Source organism: Pristiophorus japonicus, chromosome 9 (assembly GCF_044704955.1).
Source record: "Pristiophorus japonicus isolate sPriJap1 chromosome 9, sPriJap1.hap1, whole genome shotgun sequence".
In the NCBI taxonomy this organism is placed as follows: domain Eukaryota; kingdom Metazoa; phylum Chordata; class Chondrichthyes; family Pristiophoridae; genus Pristiophorus; species Pristiophorus japonicus.
In genome coordinates, this window is record NC_091985.1 from 191,903,895 (window position 1) to 191,923,381 (window position 19,487).

Below are 19,487 nucleotides of genomic sequence, written 5' to 3' on the forward strand. Positions count from 1 at the left end.
ACGGGCCAGTGAGCACAGGGGGTGATGGGTGAGTGGGACTGGGTGCGAGTTAGGACACGGGGCAGTGAGCACAGGGGGTGATGGGTGAGTGGGACTCGGTGCGAGTTAGGTCACGGGGCAGTGAGCACAGGGGGTGATGGGTGAGTGGGACTCGGTGCGAGTTAGGACACGGGGCAGTGAGCAGAGGGGGTGATGGGTGAGTGGGACTCGTTGCAAGTTAGGACACGGGGCAGTGAGCACAGGGGGTGATGGGTGAGTGGGACTCGTTGCGAGTTAGGACACGGGGCAGTGAGCACAGTGGGTGATGGGTGAGTGGGACACGATGTGAGTTAGGACACGGGACAGTGAGCCCAGGTGGTGATGGGTGAGTGGGACACGATGTGAGTTAGGACACGGGGCAGTGAGCACAGGGGGTGATGGGTGAGTGGGACTCGGTGCGAGTTAGGACATGGGGCAGTGAGCACAGGGGGTTATGGGTGAGTGGGACTGGGTGCGAGTTAGGACACGGGTCAGTGTGCACAGGGGGTGATGGGTGAGTGGGACTTGGTGTGAGTTAGGACACGGGGCAGTGAGCACAGGGGGTGATGGGTGAGTGGGACTCGGTGCGAGTTAGGACAGGGGGCAGTGAGCACAGGGTGTGGTGGGTGAGTGGGACTGGGTGTGAGTTAGGACACGGGGCAGTGAGCACATGGGGTGATGGGTGAGTGGGACTCGGTGCGAGTTAGGACACGGGGCACAGTGGGCGATGGGTGAGTGGGACACGATGTGAGTTAGGACACGGGGCACAGGGGGTGATGGGTGAGTGGGACTCGGTGCGAATTAGGACACGGGGCAGTGAGCACAGGGGGTGATGGGTGAGTGGGACACGGTGCGAATTAGGACACGGGGCAGTGAGCACAGGGGGTGATGGGTGAGTGGGACTTGGTGTGAGTTAGGACACGGGGCAGTGAGCACAGGGGGTGATGGGTGAGTGGGACTCGGTGCGAATTAGGACACGGGGCAGTGAGCACAGGGGGTGATGGGTGAGTGGGACTTGGTGTGAGTTAGGACACGGGGCAGTGAGCACAGGGTGTGGTGGGTGAGTGGGACCCGGTGTGAGTTAGGACACGGGGCAGTGAGCACAGGGGGTGATGGGTGAGTGGGACACGGTGTGAGTTCGGACACGGGGCACAGTGGGCGATGGGTGAGTGGGACACGATGTGAGTTAGGACACGGGGCACAGTGGGCGATGGGTGAGTGGGACACGATGTGAGTTAGGACACGGGGCACAGTGGGCGATGGGTGAGTGGGACACGATGTGAGTTAGGACACGGGGCACAGTGGGCGATGGGTGAGTGGGACTCGGTGCGAGTTAGGACACGGGGCACAGGGGGTGATGGGTGAGCGGGACTCGGTGTGAGTTAGGACACGGGGCAGTGACCACAGGGGGTGATGGGTGAGTGGGACTTGGTGTGAGTTAGGACACGGGGCAGTGAGCACAGGGTGTGGTGGGTGAGTGGGACCCGGTGTGAGTTAGGACACGGGGCAGTGAGCACAGGGGGTGATGGGTGAGTGGGACACGGTGTGAGTTCGGACACGGGGCACAGTGGGCGATGGGTGAGTGGGACACGATGTGAGTTAGGACACGGGGCACAGTGGGCGATGGGTGAGTGGGACACGATGTGAGTTAGGACACGGGGCACAGTGGGCGATGGGTGAGTGGGACACGATGTGAGTTAGGACACGGGGCACAGTGGGCGATGGGTGAGTGGGACTCGGTGCGAGTTAGGACACGGGGCACAGGGGGTGATGGGTGAGCGGGACTCGGTGTGAGTTAGGACACGGGGCAGTGAGCACAGGGGGTGATGGGTGAGCGGGACTCGGTGTGAGTTAGGACACGGGGCAGTGAGCACAGGGGACGATGGGTGAGTGGGACTCGGTGCGAGTTAGGACACGGGGCAGTGAGCACAGGGGGCGATGGGTGAGTGGGACTCGGTGTGAGTTAGGACACGGGGAACAGGGGGCGATGGGTGAGTGGGACACGATGTGAGTTAGGACACGGGTTGCCGAGTTTTGGATCACCTGAAGCGAGCCCATTTGCGGCTTGTGGTCCGCCCTGTGTTACCGAGATACTCACCACGTTGTGGAACGACAAGGCCCTCAACCCCTTCCGGGCGTAGACAGCCAGAACGATGGAGATGGTGACAGCGAGGATGTTGAGCAACATCAGGAAGACCGCAAATGTGGCGATCATCGTGAGCTGTAGGACAGGAGTAAAGCCCATCAGGTCAGTCTGAACATGTCCCATCTCCCACCCAACCCCCACACAGCCGTTCACACCCAGAGACTCCTGGTGTCATTGTCAGGACAAGCGGCAATCGAAGGGCGACATGCAGAGAGACACAGCGAGGCAGGCAGGGAGCGATAACAATACTGACTTGTATTTGTATCGCGCATTTAACGCAGTAAAACGTCCCGAGATGCTTCACAGCGGTGTTACGGACAAACAGATAAATTTGACCAAGCCACAAAAGAAAAAATTACGGCAGATGACCAAAAGCTTGGTGAACGAGGGAGGTTTTAAGGAGAGTTTTAAAGGAGGTAGAGAGGTGGAGAGGTTGGCGAATGGAATGTTGGCCTTCATTGCGAGAGGGATGGAGTACAAAAGCAGGGAGGTCCTGCTGCAACTGTGCAGGGTATTGGTGAGGCCGCACCTGGAGTACTGCGTGCAGTTTTGGTCACCTTACTTAAGGAAGGATATACTGGCTTTGGAGGGGGTACAGAGACGATTCACTAGGCTGATTCCGGAGATGAGGGGGTTACCTTATGATGACAGATTGAGTAGACTGGGTCTTTACTCGTTGGAGTTCAGAAGGATGAGGGGTGATCTTATAGAAACATTTAAAATAATGAAAGGGATAGACAGGATAGAGGCAGAGAGGTTGTTTCCACTGGTCAGGGAGACTAGAACTAGGGGGCACAGCCTCAAAATACGGGGGAGCCAATTTAAAACAGAGTTGAGAAGGAATTTCTTCTCCCAGAGGGTTGTGAATCTGTGGAATTCTCTGCCCAAGGAAGCAGTTGAGGCTAGCTCATTGAATGTATTCAAGTCACAGATAGATAGATTTTTAACCAATAAGGGAATTAAGGGTTACGGGGAGCGGGCGGGTAAGTGGAGCTGAGTCCACGGCCAGATCAGCCATGATCTTGTTGAATGGCGGAGCAGGCTCGAGGGGCTCGATGGCCTACTCCTGTTCCTAATTCTTATGTTCTTATATTTAGGGAGGGAGTTCCAGAGCTTGGGGCCCAGGCAGCTGAAGGCCCGGCCACCAATGGTGGAGCGATTATAATCAGTGATGGTCAGGAGGGCAGAATTAGAGGAGCGCAGACATCTCGGGGGGGTTGTAGGGCTGGAGGAGATGACAGAGATAGGGAGGGGCGAGTTCCGAGTACATGGAGGGATTTGTAAACGCGGGTGAGAATTTTGAAATCAAGGGGTTGTTTAACTGGGAGCCACTGTAGGTCAGCGAGCACAGGGGTGTTGGGTGAACTTGACTTGGATAGAGAGAGACACAGAGAGAAAGAGACAGAAAGAGAGAGAGAGACAGACAGACAGAGAGACAGAGAGATGGAGAAACAGAGAGAGAGAGAGCGCTGGAGAGAAAAAGAGGCAGTGTGAAACAGACAGACAGAGAGACAGACTGAGAGTGAGAGACAGAGAGGGGGAGAGAGATATAGAAACACAGAAAATAGGTGCAGGAGTAAGCCATTCGGCCCTTCGAGCCTGCACCACCATTCAATAAGATCATGGCTGATCATTCACCTCAGTACCCCTTTCCTGCTTTCTCTCCATACCCCTTGATCCATTTAGCTGTAAGGGCCATATCCAACTCCCTCTTGAATATATCCAATGAACTGGCTTCAGCAACTCTCTGTGGTAGAAAATTCCACAGGTTAACAACTCTCTGAATGAAGAAGTTTCTCCTCATCTCAGTCCTAAATGGCCTACCCCTTATCCTTAGACTGTGTCCCCTGGTTCTGGACTTCCCCAACATCAGGAACATTCTTCCCACATCTAACCTGTCCCGTCCCGTCAGAATTTTATATGTTTCTGTGAGATCCCCTCTCATCCTTCTAAACTCCAATGTATAAGGGCCCAGTTGATCCAGTCTCTCCTCATATGTCAGTCCTGCCATCCCGGGAATCAGTCTGGTGAACCTTCGCTGCACTCCCTCAATAGCAAGAACGTCCTTCCTCAGATTAGGAGACCGAAACTGAACACAATATTCCAGGTGTGGCCTCACCAAGGCCCTGTACAACTGCAGTAAGAGCTCCCTGTTCCTATACTCAAATCCCCTAGCTATGAAGGCCAACATACCATTTGCCTTCTTCACCCCCTGCTGTACCTGCATGCCAACCTTCAATGACTGATGTACCATGACACCCAGGTCTCGTTGCACCTCCCCTTTTCCCAATCTGTCACCATTCAGATAATATTCTGTCTTTGCATTTTTGCCCCAAAGTGGATAACCTCACATTTAGCCACATTATACTGCAGCTGCCATGCATTTGTCCACTCACCTAATCTGTCCAAGTCACCCTGCAGCCTCTTAGCGTCCTCCTCACAGCTCACACCGCCACCCAGTTTAGTGTCATCTGCAAACTTGGAGATATTACGCTCTATTCCTTCATCTAAATCATTAATGTATATTGTAAAGAGCTCGGGTCCCAGCACTGAGCCCTGCGGCACCCCACTAGTCACTGCCTGCCATTCTGAAAAGGACCCGACAGTGGGTCTAGTGAGAAGAAGCAACTGAAGGATATCCTTATTAGACGGGAAATTGTGTGAGGGAAATTGATGGGATTGAAGGCCGATAAATCCCCGGGGCCTGATAGTCTGCATCCCAGAGTACTTAAGGAAGTGGCCCTAGAAATAGTGGATGCATTGGTGATCATTTTCCAACAATCTATCGACTCTGGATCAGTTCCTATGGACTGGAGGGTAGCTAATGTAACACCACGTTTTAAAAAAGGAGGGAGAGAGAAAACGGGTAATTATAGACCGGTTAGCCTGACATCAGTCGTGGGGAAAATGTTGGAATCAATTATTAAAGATGAAATAGCAGTGTATTTGGAAAGCAGTGATAGGATCGGACCGAGTCAGCATGGATTTATGAAAGGGAAATCATGCTTGACGAATCTTCTGGAATTTTTTGAGAATGTAACTAGCAGAGTGGACAAGGGAGAACCAGTGGATGTGGTGTATTTGGACTTTCAAAAGGCTTTTGACAAGATCCCACACAAGAGATTGGTGTACAAAATCAAAGCACATGGTATCGGGGGTAATGTACTGACGTGGATAGAGAACTGGTTGGCAGACAGGAAGCAGAGAGTCGGGATAATCGGGTTCTTTTCAGAATGGCAGGCAGTGACTGGTGGGGTGCCGCAGGGCTCAGTGCTGGGACCCCCAGCTATTTACAATATACATTAATGATTTAGATGAGGAAATTGAGTGTAATATCTCCAAGTTTGCAGATGACACTAAGCTGGGTGGCGGTGTGAGCTGTGAGGAGGATGCTAAGAGGCTGCAGGGTGACTTGGACAGGTTAGATGAGTGGGCAAATGCATGGCAGATGCAGTATAATGTGGATAAATGTGAGGTTATCCATTTTGGGGGCAAAAACACAAAGGCAGAATATTATCTGAATGGTGGCAGATTAGGAAAAGGGGAGGTGCAACGAGACCTGGGTGTCATGGTACATCAGTCATTGAAAGTTGGCATGCAGGTACAGCAGGTGGTGAAGAAGGCAATTGGTATGTTGGTCTTCCTAGCCAGGGGATTTGAGTATAGGAGCAGGGAGGTCTTACTACAGTTATACAGGGCCTTGGTGAGGCCTCATCTGGAATATTGTGTTCAGTTTTGGTCTTCTAATCTGAGGAAGGACATTCTTGCTATTGAGGGAGTGCAGCGAAGGTTCACCAGACTGATTCCCAGGATGGCAGGACTGACATATGAGGAGAGACTGGATCGACTGGGCCTGTATTCACTGGAGTTTAGAAGGATGAGAGGGGATCTCATAGAAACATATAAAATTCTGACGGGACTGGACAGGTTAGATGAAGGAAGAATGTTCCCGATGTTGGGGAAGTCCAGAACCAGGGGACACAGTCTAAGGATAAGGGGTAAGCCATATAGGACAGAGATGAGGAGAAACTTCTTCACTCAGAGAGTTGTTAACCTGTGGAATTCTCTACCGCAGAGAGTTGTTGAGGCCAGTTCGTTGGATATATTCAAGAGGGAGTTAGATATGGCCCTTATGGCTAAAGGAATCGAGGGGAATGGAGAGAAAGCAGGAAAGGGGTACTGAGGGAATGATCAGCCATGATCTTATTGAATGGCGGTGCAGGCTCGAAGGGCCGAATGGCCTACTCCTGCACCTATTTTCTATGTTTCTATGACTGTTACCTGGGATGGGGGTACTGTCCTACGAGGAGTGATTGAGCAGAATGGGTCGATATTCTCTGGCGTTCAGAAGAATAAGAGGTGATTTCACTGAAACGTATCACATTCTTAGAGGGCTTCACAGTGTCAGTGCTGTTCGCCCCGACTGGAGGGTCTAGAACCAGGGGGTCACAGACTCAGGATAAGGGGTCGGCCATTTAGGACTGAGATGAGGAGAAATTTCTTCACTCGGAGGGTGGTGAATTTTTCAAATTCCCTCGACCTGTCGATGCTCAGTCGTTGAGGACATGCAAGGCTGAGAGCAGTAGATTTTTGGGACGCGAAGGGAATCGAGGGATATGGGGATCGGACGGGGAAGGTTGAGCTGATGTTGCATGATCAGCCGTGATCTCACTGAATGGCGGAGCAGGCTCGAGGGGCCGAATGGCCTACCACCCCCCTCCGATTTCTTCAGTTGCTTGCAATTCTTACGAATACAACAACAACAGCTTTTATTCATACAATGCCTTTAACGTAGTAAAATGTCCCACGGCGTTTCACGGCGGGGTTAGAAGACAAAACGGATAAATTTGAGAAGGAGCCACACAGGAAGAAATTACGGCAGATGACCAAAAGCTAGGTTTTGAGAGGTCAGTTTTAAGGAGCGTCTTGAAGGAGGAGAGAGAGGTAGAGAGGCGGAGAGGTTTAGGGAGGGAGTTCCAGAGATTGGGGCCCAGGCAGCTGAAGGCACGGCCACCGACGGTGGAGCGATTATAATCAGGGATTATAATCAGGAGGGCAGAATTAGAGGCGCGCAGACATCTCGGGGGGTTGTGGGGCTGGAGGAGATTGCAGAGATAGGGAGGGGCGAGGGCCACGGAGGGATTTGTTAACAAGGATGAGAATATTGAAATGAAGGCATTGCTTAATCGGGAGCCAATGTGGGTCAGCGAGCACAGGGGCTGATAGGTGAGTGGGACTCGGTGTGAGTTAGGACATGGGGCAGTGAGCACAGGGGGTGATGGGTGAGTGGGACTAGGTGTGATTTAGGACACGGGGCAGTGAGCACAGGGGGTGATGGGTGAGTGGGACTTGGTGCGAGTTACGACACGGGGCAGTGTGCACAGGGGGTGATGGGTGAGTGGGACTCGGTGCAAGTTAGGACACGGGGCAGTGAGCACAGGGGGTGATGGGTGAGTGGGACTGGGTGCAAGTTAGGACACGGGGGCAGTGAGCACAGGGGGTGATGGGTGAGTGGGACTCGGTGCGAGTTAGGACACGGGAAAGTGAGCACAGTGGGTGATGGGTGAGTGGGACTGGGTGCGAGTTAGGACACGGGCCAGCGAGCACAGGGGGTGATGGGTGAGCGGGACACGGTGCGAGTTAGGACACGGGGCAGTGAGCACAGGGGGTGATGGGTGAGTGGGACTCGGTGTGAGTTAGGACACGGGGCAGCGAGCACAGGGGGTGATGGGTGAGTGGGACTGGGAGCGAGTTAGGACACGGGGCAGTGTGCACAGGGGGTGATGGGTGAGCGGGACTGGGTGCGAGTTAGGACACGGGGCAGTGAGCACAGGGGGTGATGGGTGAGTGGGACTCGGTGCGAGTTAGGATACGGGGGCAGTGAGCACAGGGGGTGATGGGTGAGCGGGACTGGGTGCGAGTTAGGACACGGGGCAGTGAGCACAGGGGGTGATGGGTGAGCGGGACTTGGTGTGAGTTAGGACACAGGGCAGTGAGCACAGGGGGTGATGGGTGAGTGGGACACGGTGCGAGTTAGGATACGGGGGCATTGAGCACAGGGGGTGATGGGTGAGTGGGACTCGGTGCGAGTTAGGACAGAGGGCAGTGAGCACAGGGGGTGATGGGTGAGTGGGACTCGGTGTGAGTTAGGACACAGGTCAGTGTGCACAGGGGGTGATGCGTGAGTGGGACTCGGTGCGAGTTAGGACACGGGGCAGTGAGCACAGGGGGTGATGGGTGAGTGGGACTCGGTGTGAGTTAGGACACGGAGGCAGTGAGCACAGGGGGTGATGGGTGAGTGGGACTCGGTGTGAGTTAGGATACGGGGCAGCGAGCACAGGGGGTGATGGGTGAGTGGGACTCGGTGCGAGTTAGGACACGGGGCAGTGAGCACAGGGGGTGATGGGTGAGCGAGACTGCGTACGGGTTAGGACACGGGGCAGTGAGCACAGGGGGTGATGGGTGAGTGGGACTCGGTGTGAGTTAGGATACGGGGGCAGTGAGCATAGGGGGTGATGGGTGAGCGGGACTGGGTGCGAGTTAGGACACGGGGCAGTGAGCACAGTGGGTGATGGGTGAGTGGGACTGGGTGCGAGTTAGGACACGGGGCAGTGAGCACAGGGGGTGATGGGTGAGTGGGACTCGGTGCGAGTTAGGACAGAGGGCAGTGAGCACAGGGGGTGATGGGTGAGTGGGACTCGGTGCCAGTTAGGATACGGGGCAGTGAGCACAGGGGGTGATGGGTGAGTGGGACTGGGTGCGAGTTAGGACACGGGGCAGTGAGCACAGGGGGTGATGGGTGAGTGGGACTCGGTGCGAGTTAGGATACGGGGGCAGTGAGCACATGGGGTGATGGGTGAGTGGGACTCGGTGTGAGTTAGGACACAGGTCAGTGTGCACAGGGGGTGATGCGTGAGCGGGACTCGGTGCGAGTTAGGACACGGGGCAGTGAGCACAGGGGGTGATGGGTGAGTGGGACTCGGTGTGAGTTAGGACACGGAGGCAGTGAGCACAGGGGGTGATGGGTGAGTGGGACTCGGTGTGAGTTAGGATACGGGGCAGCGAGCACAGGGGGTGATGGGTGAGTGGGACTCGGTGCGAGTTAGGACACGGGGCAGTGAGCACAGGGGGTGATGGGTGAGCGAGACTGGGTACGGGTTAGGACACGGGGCAGTGAGCACAGGGGGTGATGGGTGAGTGGGACTCGGTGTGAGTTAGGATACGGGGGCAGTGAGCATAGGGGGTGATGGGTGAGCGGGACTGGGTGCGAGTTAGGACACGGGGCAGTGAGCACAGGGGGTGATGGGTGAGTGGGACTGGGTGCGAGTTAGGACACGGGGCAGTGAGCACAGGGGGTGATGGTTGAGTGGGACTCGGTGCGAGTTAGGACAGAGGGTCGTGAGCACAGGGGGTGATGGGTGAGTGGGACTCGGTGCCAGTTAGGATACGGGGCAGTGAGCACAGGGGGTGATGGGTGAGTGGGACTTGGTGCGAGTTCGGACACGGGGCAGTGAGCACAGGGGGTGATGGTGAGCGGGACTCGGTGCGAGTTAGGACACGAGGGCAGTGAGCACAGGGGGTGATGGGTGAGTGGGACTGGGTGCGAGTTAGGACACGAGACAGTGAGCACAGAGGGTGATGGGTGAGCGGAACTCGGTGTGAGTTAGGACACGGGGCAGTGAGCACAGGGGGTGATGGGTGAGTGGGATCCGGTGTGAGTTAGGACACGGGGCAGTGAGCACAGGGGGTGATGGGTGAGCGGGACTCGGTGTGAGTTAGGACACGGGGCAGCGAGCACAGGGGGTGATGGGTGAGTGGGATTCGGGGTGAGTTAGAACATGGGGCAGTGAGCACAGGGGGTGATGGGTGAGCACTCGGTGTGAGTTAGGACATGGGTCAGTGAGCACAGGGGGTGATGGGTGAGTGGGACTCGGTGCGAGTTAGGACACGGGGCAGTGAGCACAGGGGGTGATGGGTGAGTGGGACTCGGTGTGAGTTAGGATACGGGGGCAGTGAGCATAGGGGGTGATGGGTGAGCGGGACTGGGTGCGAGTTAGGACACGGGGCAGTGAGCACAGTGGGTGATGGGTGAGTGGGACTGGGTGCGAGTTAGGACACGGGGCAGTGAGCACAGGGGGTGATGGGTGAGTGGGACTCGGTGCGAGTTAGGACAGAGGGCAGTGAGCACAGGGGGTGATGGGTGAGTGGGACTCGGTGCGAGTTAGGATACGGGGCAGTGAGCACAGGGGGTGATGGATGAGTGGGACTCGGTGCGAGTTAGGACACGGGGCAGTGAGCACAGGGGGTGATGGGTGAGTGGGACTTGGTGCGAGTTAGGACACGGGGCAGTGAGCACAGGGGGTGATGGTGAGCGGGACTCGGTGCGAGTTAGGACACGGGGGCAGTGAGCACAGGGGGTGATGGGTGAGTGGGACTCGTTGCGAGTTAGGACACGGGCCAGCGAGCACAGATGGTGATGGGTGAGTGGGACTGGGTGCGAGTTAGGACACGGGGCAGTGAGCACACGTGGTGATGGGTGAACGGGACTCAGTGTGAGTTAGGACAGGGGGCAGTGAGCACAGAGGGTGATGGGTGAGTGGGATTCGGTGTGAGTTAGGACAGGGGGCAGTTAGCACAGCGGGTGATGGGTGAGTGGGACTCGGTGCGAGTTAGGACACGGGGCAGTGAGCACAAGCGGTGATGGGTGAGTGGGACTCGGTGTGAGTTCGGACACGGGGCAGTGAGCACAGGGGGTGATGGGTGAGTGGGACTCGGTGCGAGTTAGGACACGAGGCAGTGAGCACAGGGGGTGATGGGTGAGTGGGACTCGGTGTGAGTTAGGACACAGGGCAGTGAGCACAGGGGTTGATGGGTGAGTGGGACTCGGTGTGAGTTAGGACAGGGGGCAGTGAGCACAGGGGGTGATGGGTGAGTGGGACTCGGTGTGAGTTAGGACACAGGGCAGTGAGCACAGGGGGTGATGGGTGATTGGGACTTGGTGCGAGTTAGGACACGGGGCAGTGAGCACAGGGGGTGATGGGTGAGTGGGATCCAGTGTGAGTTAGGACACAGGGCAGTGAGCACAGTGGGTGATGGGTGAGTGGGACTTGGTGCAAGTTAGGACACGGGGCAGTGAGCACAGGGGGTGATGGGTGAACGGGACTCGGTGCGAGTTAGGACACGGTGCAGTGAGCACAGGGGGTGATGGGTGAGCGGGACTCGGTGCGAGTTAGGACACGGGGCAGTGAGCACAGAGGGTGATGGGTGAGCGGGACTCGGTGCGAGTTAGGACACGGGGCAGTGAGCACAGGGGGTGATGGGTGAGTGGGACTTGGTGTGAGTTAGGACACGGGGCAGTGAGCACAGGGGGTGATGGGTGAGCGGGACTCGGTGCGGGTTAGGAAGCCGAGTTTTGGATCACCTCTAGTTTACGTAGGGTAGAACGTGGGATGCCAGCCAGGAGTGCGTGGCAATAGTCAAGTCTGGACGTAACAAAGGCATGGGTGAGGGCTTCAGCAGCGGATGAGCTGAGGCAGGGGCGGAGACGGGTGATGCTACAGAGGTGGAAATAGTCGGTCTTATTTTTGCCACGGATATGTGGCTGGAAACTCATTTCAGGGACGAATATGACGCCCAGATCGCGAACAGTGTGGTTCAGCCTCAAACGGATGCGAGGGAGTGCGATGCAGTCAATTAATTCACCATTTATTAACTTGACGAAAAAGACAAGCACTTACAAAGTTCCATTCTGGTTCCGAACAATGCCAGTGGGCACAATGCAAGTGTCCTTCAGAGTCACCAACATACATCAATGAGGCGATCGACACACTGACCGCAGTGATGATATTCAATGCCAGACACGTTCGGAGCTGCAGCACACACGGGAATAAAGGACCTTACATCGGGAATTGCACAAACCCCTGCAAATACTGACACACTCTCCCCGGGATCCCCGTGTAAATACTGACAGACTCCCCGGGGACCCCCTGTAAATACTGACACACAGTCCCCGGGGACCCCCTGTAAATACTGACACACAGTCCCCGGGGACCCCCTGTAAATACTGACACATACTCCCCGGGGACCCCCTGTAAATACTGACACACACTCCCCGGGGACCCCCTGTAAATACTGACACACACTCCCCGGGGACCCCCTGTAAATACTGACACACTCCCCGGGGACCCCCTGTAAATACTGACACACTCTCCCCGGGATCCCCGTGTAAATACTGACACACTCCCCGGGGACCCCCTGTAAATACTGACACACACTCCCCGGGGACCCCCTGTAAATACTGACACACTCCCCGGGGACCCCCAGTAAATACTGACACACTCTCCCCGGGGACCCCCTGTAAATACTGACACACAGTCCCCGGGGACCCCCTGTAAATACTGACACACTCTCCCCGGGATCCCCGTGTAAATACTGACACACTCCCCGGGGACCCCCTGTAAATACTGACACACACTCCCCGGGGACCCCCTGTAAATACTGACACACTCTCCCCGGGATCCCCGTGTAAATACTGACACACTCCCCGGGGACCCCCTGTAAATACTGACACACAGTCCCCGGGGACCCCCTGTAAATACTGACACACTCTCCCCGGGATCCCCGTGTAAATACTGACACACTCCCCGGGGACCCCCTGTAAATACTGACACACACTCCCCGGGGACCCCCTGTAAATACTGACACACACTCCCCGGGGACCCCCTGTAAATACTGACACACACTCCCCGGGGACCCCCTGTAAATACTGACACACTCCCCGGGGACCCCCTGTAAATACTGACACACTCCCCGGGGACCCCCTGTAAATACTGGCACACACTGCACATGGACCCCCCGCCCCTCGAGCACCACCTACACACCCCCCCCCAAGCCCTCCTCCCCACCCCAAAAAGGCCCCTCCCCGCCCTTAGCCACCCTCTCCCTCTCCCCTACCCCGAGTCCCCCTCCCCCACCCCGAGCCCCTTACCATTTTAACCGTGGGCTGCACCTCCGCGACGATGGACAGCACTCCTGAGATGATGCACTGTGGGTAACAGAGAGAGGTGAGGAAACCTGCGCACATCCGGGGGCTGACTGGCCTCCTCCTGTTCCTGTGTAACAGGCTCGAGGGGCTGAATGGGCCTCCTCCTGTTCCTCTGTAACAGGCTCGAGGGGCTGAATGGGCCTCCTGCTGTTCCTGTGTAACAGGCTCGAGGGGCTGAATGGGCCTCCTGCTGTTCCTGTGTAACAGGCTCGAGGGGCTGAATGGGCCTCCTCCTGTTCCTGTGTAACAGGCTCGAGGGGCTGAATGGTCTCCTCCTGTTCCTGTGTAACAGGCTCGAGGGGCTGAATGGGCCTCCTCCTGTTCCTGTGCAACAGACTCGAGGGGCTGAATGGGCCTCCTCCTGTTCCTGTGTAACAGGCTCGAGGGGCTGAATGGTCTCCTCCTGTTCCTGTGTAACAGGCTCGAGGGGCTGAATGGGCCTCCTCCTGTTCCTGTGCAACAGACTCGAGGGGCTGAATGGTCTCCTCCTGTTCCTGTGTAACAGGCTCGAGGGGTTGAATGGGCCTCCTCCTGTTCCTGTGTAACAGGCTCGAGGGGCTGAATGGTCTCCTCCTGTTCCTGTGTAACAGGCTCGAGGGGCTGAATGGGCCTCCTCCTGTTCCTGTGCAACAGACTCGAGGGGCTGAATGGGCCTCCTCCTGTTCCTGTGTAACAGGCTCGAGGGGTTGAATGGGCCTCCTCCTGTTCCTGTGTAACAGGCTCGAGGGGTTGAATGGGCCTCCTCCTGTTCCTGTGCAACAGACTCGAGGGGCTGAATGGGTCTCCTCCTGTTCCTGTGTAACAGACTCGAGGGGCTGAATGGGTCTCCTCCTGTTCCTATGTAACAGGCTCGAGGGGCTGAATGGGCCTCCTCCTGTTCCTGTGTAACAGGCTCGAGGGGTTGAATGGGCCTCCTCCTGTTCCTGTGCAACAGACTCTAGGGGCTGAATGGGTCTCCTCCTGTTCCTGTGTAACAGACTCGAGGGGCTGAATGGGTCTCCTCCTGTTCCTATGTAACAGGCTCGAGGGGCTGAATGGGCCTCCTCCTGTTCCTGTGCAACAGACTCGAGGGGCTGAATGGGTCTCCTCCTGTTCCTGTGTAACAGACTCGAGGGGCTGAATGGGTCTCCTCCTGTTCCTGTGTAACAGGCTCGAGGGGCTGAATGGGTCTCCTCCTGTTCCTGTGTAACAGGCTCGAGGGGCTGAATGGGCCTCCTCCTGTTCCTGTGCAACAGATTCGAGGGGCTGAATGGGCCTCCTCCTGTTCCTGTGTAACAGGCTCGAGGGGTTGAATAGGCCTCCTCCTGTTCCTTTGTTTGGATCTCCCCCAATTAACCCCTGGAAGCTCCGCCCCCCCCCCGCCTCCCCCCACCCCACACCCCCGCGGTGAGTTGCAGAATTCAGCCAATCACAGAAGCAGAAGGCGCGCAGACTCCCCGACACCTGACGGTCAGCCGCCCCCGGTGCTTAAGCCATGCCAAATTGTCGGGACTCACCAAAGCACCGGACCACCAGCCGGCTCCGCTCCTGCCCGAGATGGTGGCCTTGGTCAGGTACATGGGCACATTGCAAGCCAGGAAACTCAACCCCAGGACCAGCAGGACGATCTGGCGAGAGACAGCCAGGACACGGCGGTTAGAGTACAGAGGGACCATAATGTGGGAAGGTGTAAGGTTACCCGCTTCGGTATGTGAAATAAAACGGCAAGTTATTATTTGAATGTGGAGAGATTACAAAATGCTGCAGTACAGAGGGACCTGGGGGTCCTGGTGCATGAAACACAAAAAGTTAGTATGCAGGTACAGCAAGTGATCAGGAAGGCAAATGGAATGGTGGCCTTTATTGCAAGGGGGATAGAGTATAAAAGCAGAGAAGTTCTGCTACAACTGTACAGGGTATTGGTGAGGTCACACCTGGAGTACTGCGTACAGTTTTGGTCTCCATATTTAAGGAGGGATATACTTGCATTGGAGGCTGTTCAGAGAAGGTTCACTCGGTTGATTCGGGGATGACGGGGTTGACTTATGAAGAAAGGTTGAGCAGGTTGGGCCTCTACTCATTGGAGTTTAGAAGAATGAGAGGTGATCTTATTGAAATGTATAAGATACTGAGGGGGCTGGACAGGGTGGATGCAGAGAGGATGTTTCCCCTCGTGGGGGAATCTAGAACTCGGGGGCATAGTCTCAGAATAAGGGGCCGCCCATTTAAAACTGAGATGAGGAGGAATTTCTTCTCTCAGAGGGTTGTAAATCTGTGGAATTCTTTGCCCCAGAGAGCTGTGGAGGCTGGGTCATTGAATATATTTAAGGTGGAGATAGACAGATTTTTGAGCGATAAGGGAGTGAAGGGTTATGGGGAGCGGGCGGGGAAGTGGAGCTGAGTCCGTGATCAGATCTGCCATGATCTTATTGAATGGCGGACCGGGCTCCGACCAAAGTGGACAGCTTCTACAAGCAAAGAATGTGAGGATGCTCACAGGTTTGTAGAGCTGGTGACTCCTGCAATTTCTGCGGCCTGGAGGAGTCCGTGTTCCACGTGTACGTTCAATGTGTGAACTGGTAGCCCCTCTTCCATTATGTGAAGGGGCTGTTCCTCAAATTCTGGCTGCACTTCAGTCCCACACTCCTGATCTTTGGGCACCCTGTGCGGAGGGGAGCGGGTAGGTCCAAGGGCCTCCTCGTAGGACTGCTCCTGGGCACGGCCAAGGGTGGGCCATCAGCCGGTCCGGGCAGCGGGCGGTCGAGGAGGTCGTTCTGCCCGACTGCCTGCCTCTCTTCCGCGCTTACATCCGAGCCAGGGTGTCCCTGGAGATGGAGCAGACGGTGTCCACCGGTACACTCGCGGCCTTCCGCCAGAGCTGGGCGCCTGAGGGACTGGAGTGCATCGTCACCCCCGGCAACCAGATTTTAATTTGACCGCTTAAGTTTCACAAAGTTTTATTTGTTAACTTGTCGGTTGTAAGTGCCCCTTTTATGAGAGGGCGCTGGGCTTTACCGTTTGATTAAAAATAGTTGTAGAGCTGTTGAGTTGGGATGGGTTAGTCAATCACGTGATGTTCACAAGATTCAATAAAACCCCGGCCAGTTGGGTTCGGGGGATCCACGATGGGGCAGGTGGTTGTGAGCCCGGTGGATGAACTGATAATGTGTCGTGTGATTGTTAAACCTTTGGCTAATAAACCAACTCATTCTTAGAAACATAGAAACATAGAAAATAGGTGCAGGAGTAGGCCATTCGGCCCTTCGAGCCTGCACCACCATTCAATAAGATCAGAGCTGATCATGCAACTCCAGTACCCCATTCCTGCTTTCTCTCCATACCCCTTGATCCCTTTAGCCGTAAGGGCCACATCTAACTCCCTTTTGAATATATCCAATGAACTGACCTCAACAACTTACTGCAGTAGAGAATTCCACAGGTTCACCACTCTCTGAGTGAAGAAGTTTCTCCTCATCTCGGTCCTAAATGGCTTACCCCTTATCCTTAGACTGTGACCCCTGGTTCTGGACTTCCCCAACATCGGGAACATTTTTCCTGAATCTAACTTGTCTAAACCCGTCAGAATTTAATCTTTTTCCATGAGGTCCCCTCTCATCCTTCTAAATTCCAGTGAATATAAGCCCAGTCGATCCAGTCTCTCCTCATATGTCAGTTCTGCCATCCCGGGAATCAGTCTGGTGAACCTTTGCTGCACTCCCTCAATAGCAAGAACGTCCTTCCTCAGATTCGGAGACCAAAACTGGACACATTATTCCAGGTATGGCCTCACCAAGGCCCTGTGCAACTGCAGGAAGACCTCCCTGCTCCTATACTCAAATCCTCTCGCTATGAAGGCCAACATACCATCTTCACCGCCTGCTGTACCTACATGCCCACTTTTAATGACTGATGTACCATGACACCCAGAGCATCATGTTGCGATGATTCCTTAAACAAAGACCCATGAAGTAAATGCATTACTCGAGGCTAGAAGTTTGCAATGCTCTTCCGTAAACGGCAGTCGATGCTCGGTCAATTGTTGGTTTTCAGAGCCGAGATCGATCGGTGTTTGTGAACCAAAACGTAGGAAGGGATCTGGGGCCAAGGTGAGCAGGTGGCGTGAGGTCACAGGTCAGCCACGGCCTCGTCGAATGGCGCAAGGGGCTCGGGGGGCTGAATGGCCTCCTCCTAGATTTATAGAATCATAGAAATTTACAGCACGGAAGGAGGCCATTTCGGCCCATCGTGTCCGTGCTGGCCGACCAAGAGCTACCCAGCCTAATCCCACTTTCCAGCTCTGGGTCCGTAGCCCTGTAGGTTACAGCACTTCAAGTGCACATCCAAGTACTGTTTAAATGTGGTGAGGGTTTCTGCCTCTACCACCCTTTCAGGCAGTGAGTTCCAGACCCCAGACCCCCACCACCCTCTGGGTGAAGACATTTCCCCTCAAATCCCCTCTAAACCGCCCCCCCAATTACTTTAAATCTATGCCCCCTGGTTGTTGACCCCTCCGCCGAGGGAAACAGGCCCTTCCTATCCACTCGATCCAGGCCCCTCATCATTTTATACACCTCAATCAGGTCTCCCCTCAGCCTCCTCTGTTCCAAAGAAAACAACCCCAGCCTATCCAATCTGTCCTCATCGCCAAAATTCTCCAGTCCAGGCAACATCCTCGTAAATCTCCTCTGTACCCTCTCCAGTGCAATCACATCCTTCCTGTAATGTGGTGACCAGAACTGCACGCAGTACTCCAGCTGTGGCCTAACCAGTGTTTTGTACAGTTGAAGCATAATCTCCCTGCTCTTGTATTCTATGCCTCGGCTAATAAAGGCAAGTATTCCGTATGCCTTCTTAACCACCTTATCGACCGGGCCTGCTACCTTCAGGGATCTGTGGACCTGCACTCCCAGGTCCCTCTGTACTCTACACTTCTCAGTGTCCTACCATTTAATGTGTAGTCCCTTGCCTTGCCTTGTTAGCCCTTCCCAAATGCATTACTTCACACTTGTCTGGATTAAATTCCATTTGCTACTGTTCTGCCCAGCCGACCAGTTGATTGATATCTGCCTGCAGTCCACAGCTTTCTTCTTCATTATCAACCACACGGCCAATTTTAGTATCATCTCCAAACTTCTTAATTATACCCCCTATATTTAAGTCCAAGTCATTGATATATCCCACAAAAAGCAAGGGACCCAGCAGTGATCCCTGTGGAACCCCACTGGATACAGCCTTCCCGTCACAAGAAATACCCATCAACCGTTTGCTTCCTGCCTCTGAGCCAACTTTGGATCCTGTTCCTGTTCCGGTGAAGGGCTTTTCTCAACCGATGGGGGTTCATAGGTCAGCCGCCGACCTATCACCCTTGGGACCTGGGGGTCAAGTTGTCATTCGTGACCCCGGGCACTGAATGCAGGGGGCCCGAGCCCTGGACCAGACACCTGATGACCCCCCGCCCCTCCGTCCCACACAAACACTTCTCCTAGGATAGACTCACCCCCAGTATCTTCGGCTCCCCTTCCACAAACTTCTGCACCAGCAGCGACCTCTTGCCGGACCCGGCAGCTTTTGACTGTCCGTCATCCCAAGGCTCGGGAGCCGGGATTGGCTGGGCTGCCTCTGGGGGAATGTTCCCCTGCTCCATGGATATGAGTGCGTCTCCTTCGGGATCGGACGGTGTGGTCTGCAGACAGGGGAGGGGCAAGATTCAAATCAACACAGCCTGAGACCACAGGCCGTTCACAACAACTTCACCTAACCCTAACCCTAACCCTAACCCTAACCCTAACCCTAAATCCGAACCCTAACCCTAACCCTAACCCCAACCCTAACTCCAACCCCAACCCTATCTCTAATCCTAACCCTAACCCTAACTCCAACCCCAACCCTATCTCTAATCCTAACCCTAACCCTAACTCCAACCCCAACCCTATCTCTAATCCTAACCCTAACCCTAACTCCAACCCCAACCCTATCTCTAATCCTAACCCTAACCCTAACTCCAACCCTAACCCTAACCCTAACTCTAATCCTAACCCTAACCCTAACTCTAATCCTAACCCTAACGCTAACCCTAACTCTAATCCTAAATTCAACCCTAACCCCAACCCTATCTCTAATCCTAACCCTAACCCAAACTCCAACCCTAACCCTAACCCTAACCCTAACCCTAACCCTAACCCTAACCCTATCTCTAATCCTAACCCTAACCCTATCTCTAATCCTAACCCTAACCCTAACCCTAACCCTAACCCTAACCCTAACCCTAACCCTATCTCTAATCCTAACCCTAACCCTATC

At 55.1% G+C, this 19,487-nt stretch overlaps 1 protein-coding gene across 1 annotated transcript in view; it reads right to left on the bottom strand.

Moving 5' to 3' along the window:
- LOC139274027 (membrane-spanning 4-domains subfamily A member 4A-like) overlaps positions 1-18,831 on the bottom strand; it is a 32,919-nt gene extending 14,088 nt beyond the window's left edge. The window contains exons 1-5 of the mRNA XM_070891079.1: positions 18,685-18,831; positions 14,705-14,815; positions 13,152-13,208; positions 11,902-12,033; positions 2,117-2,239 (exon numbers count right to left, since the gene is read on the bottom strand). Of these exons, the coding sequence (XP_070747180.1) occupies positions 2,117-2,239; positions 11,902-12,033; positions 13,152-13,208; positions 14,705-14,815; positions 18,685-18,831 (570 nt within the window). The remainder of the gene's footprint in view (positions 1-2,116; positions 2,240-11,901; positions 12,034-13,151; positions 13,209-14,704; positions 14,816-18,684) is intronic.
- Between the last annotated feature and the right edge of the window lie 656 nt (positions 18,832-19,487).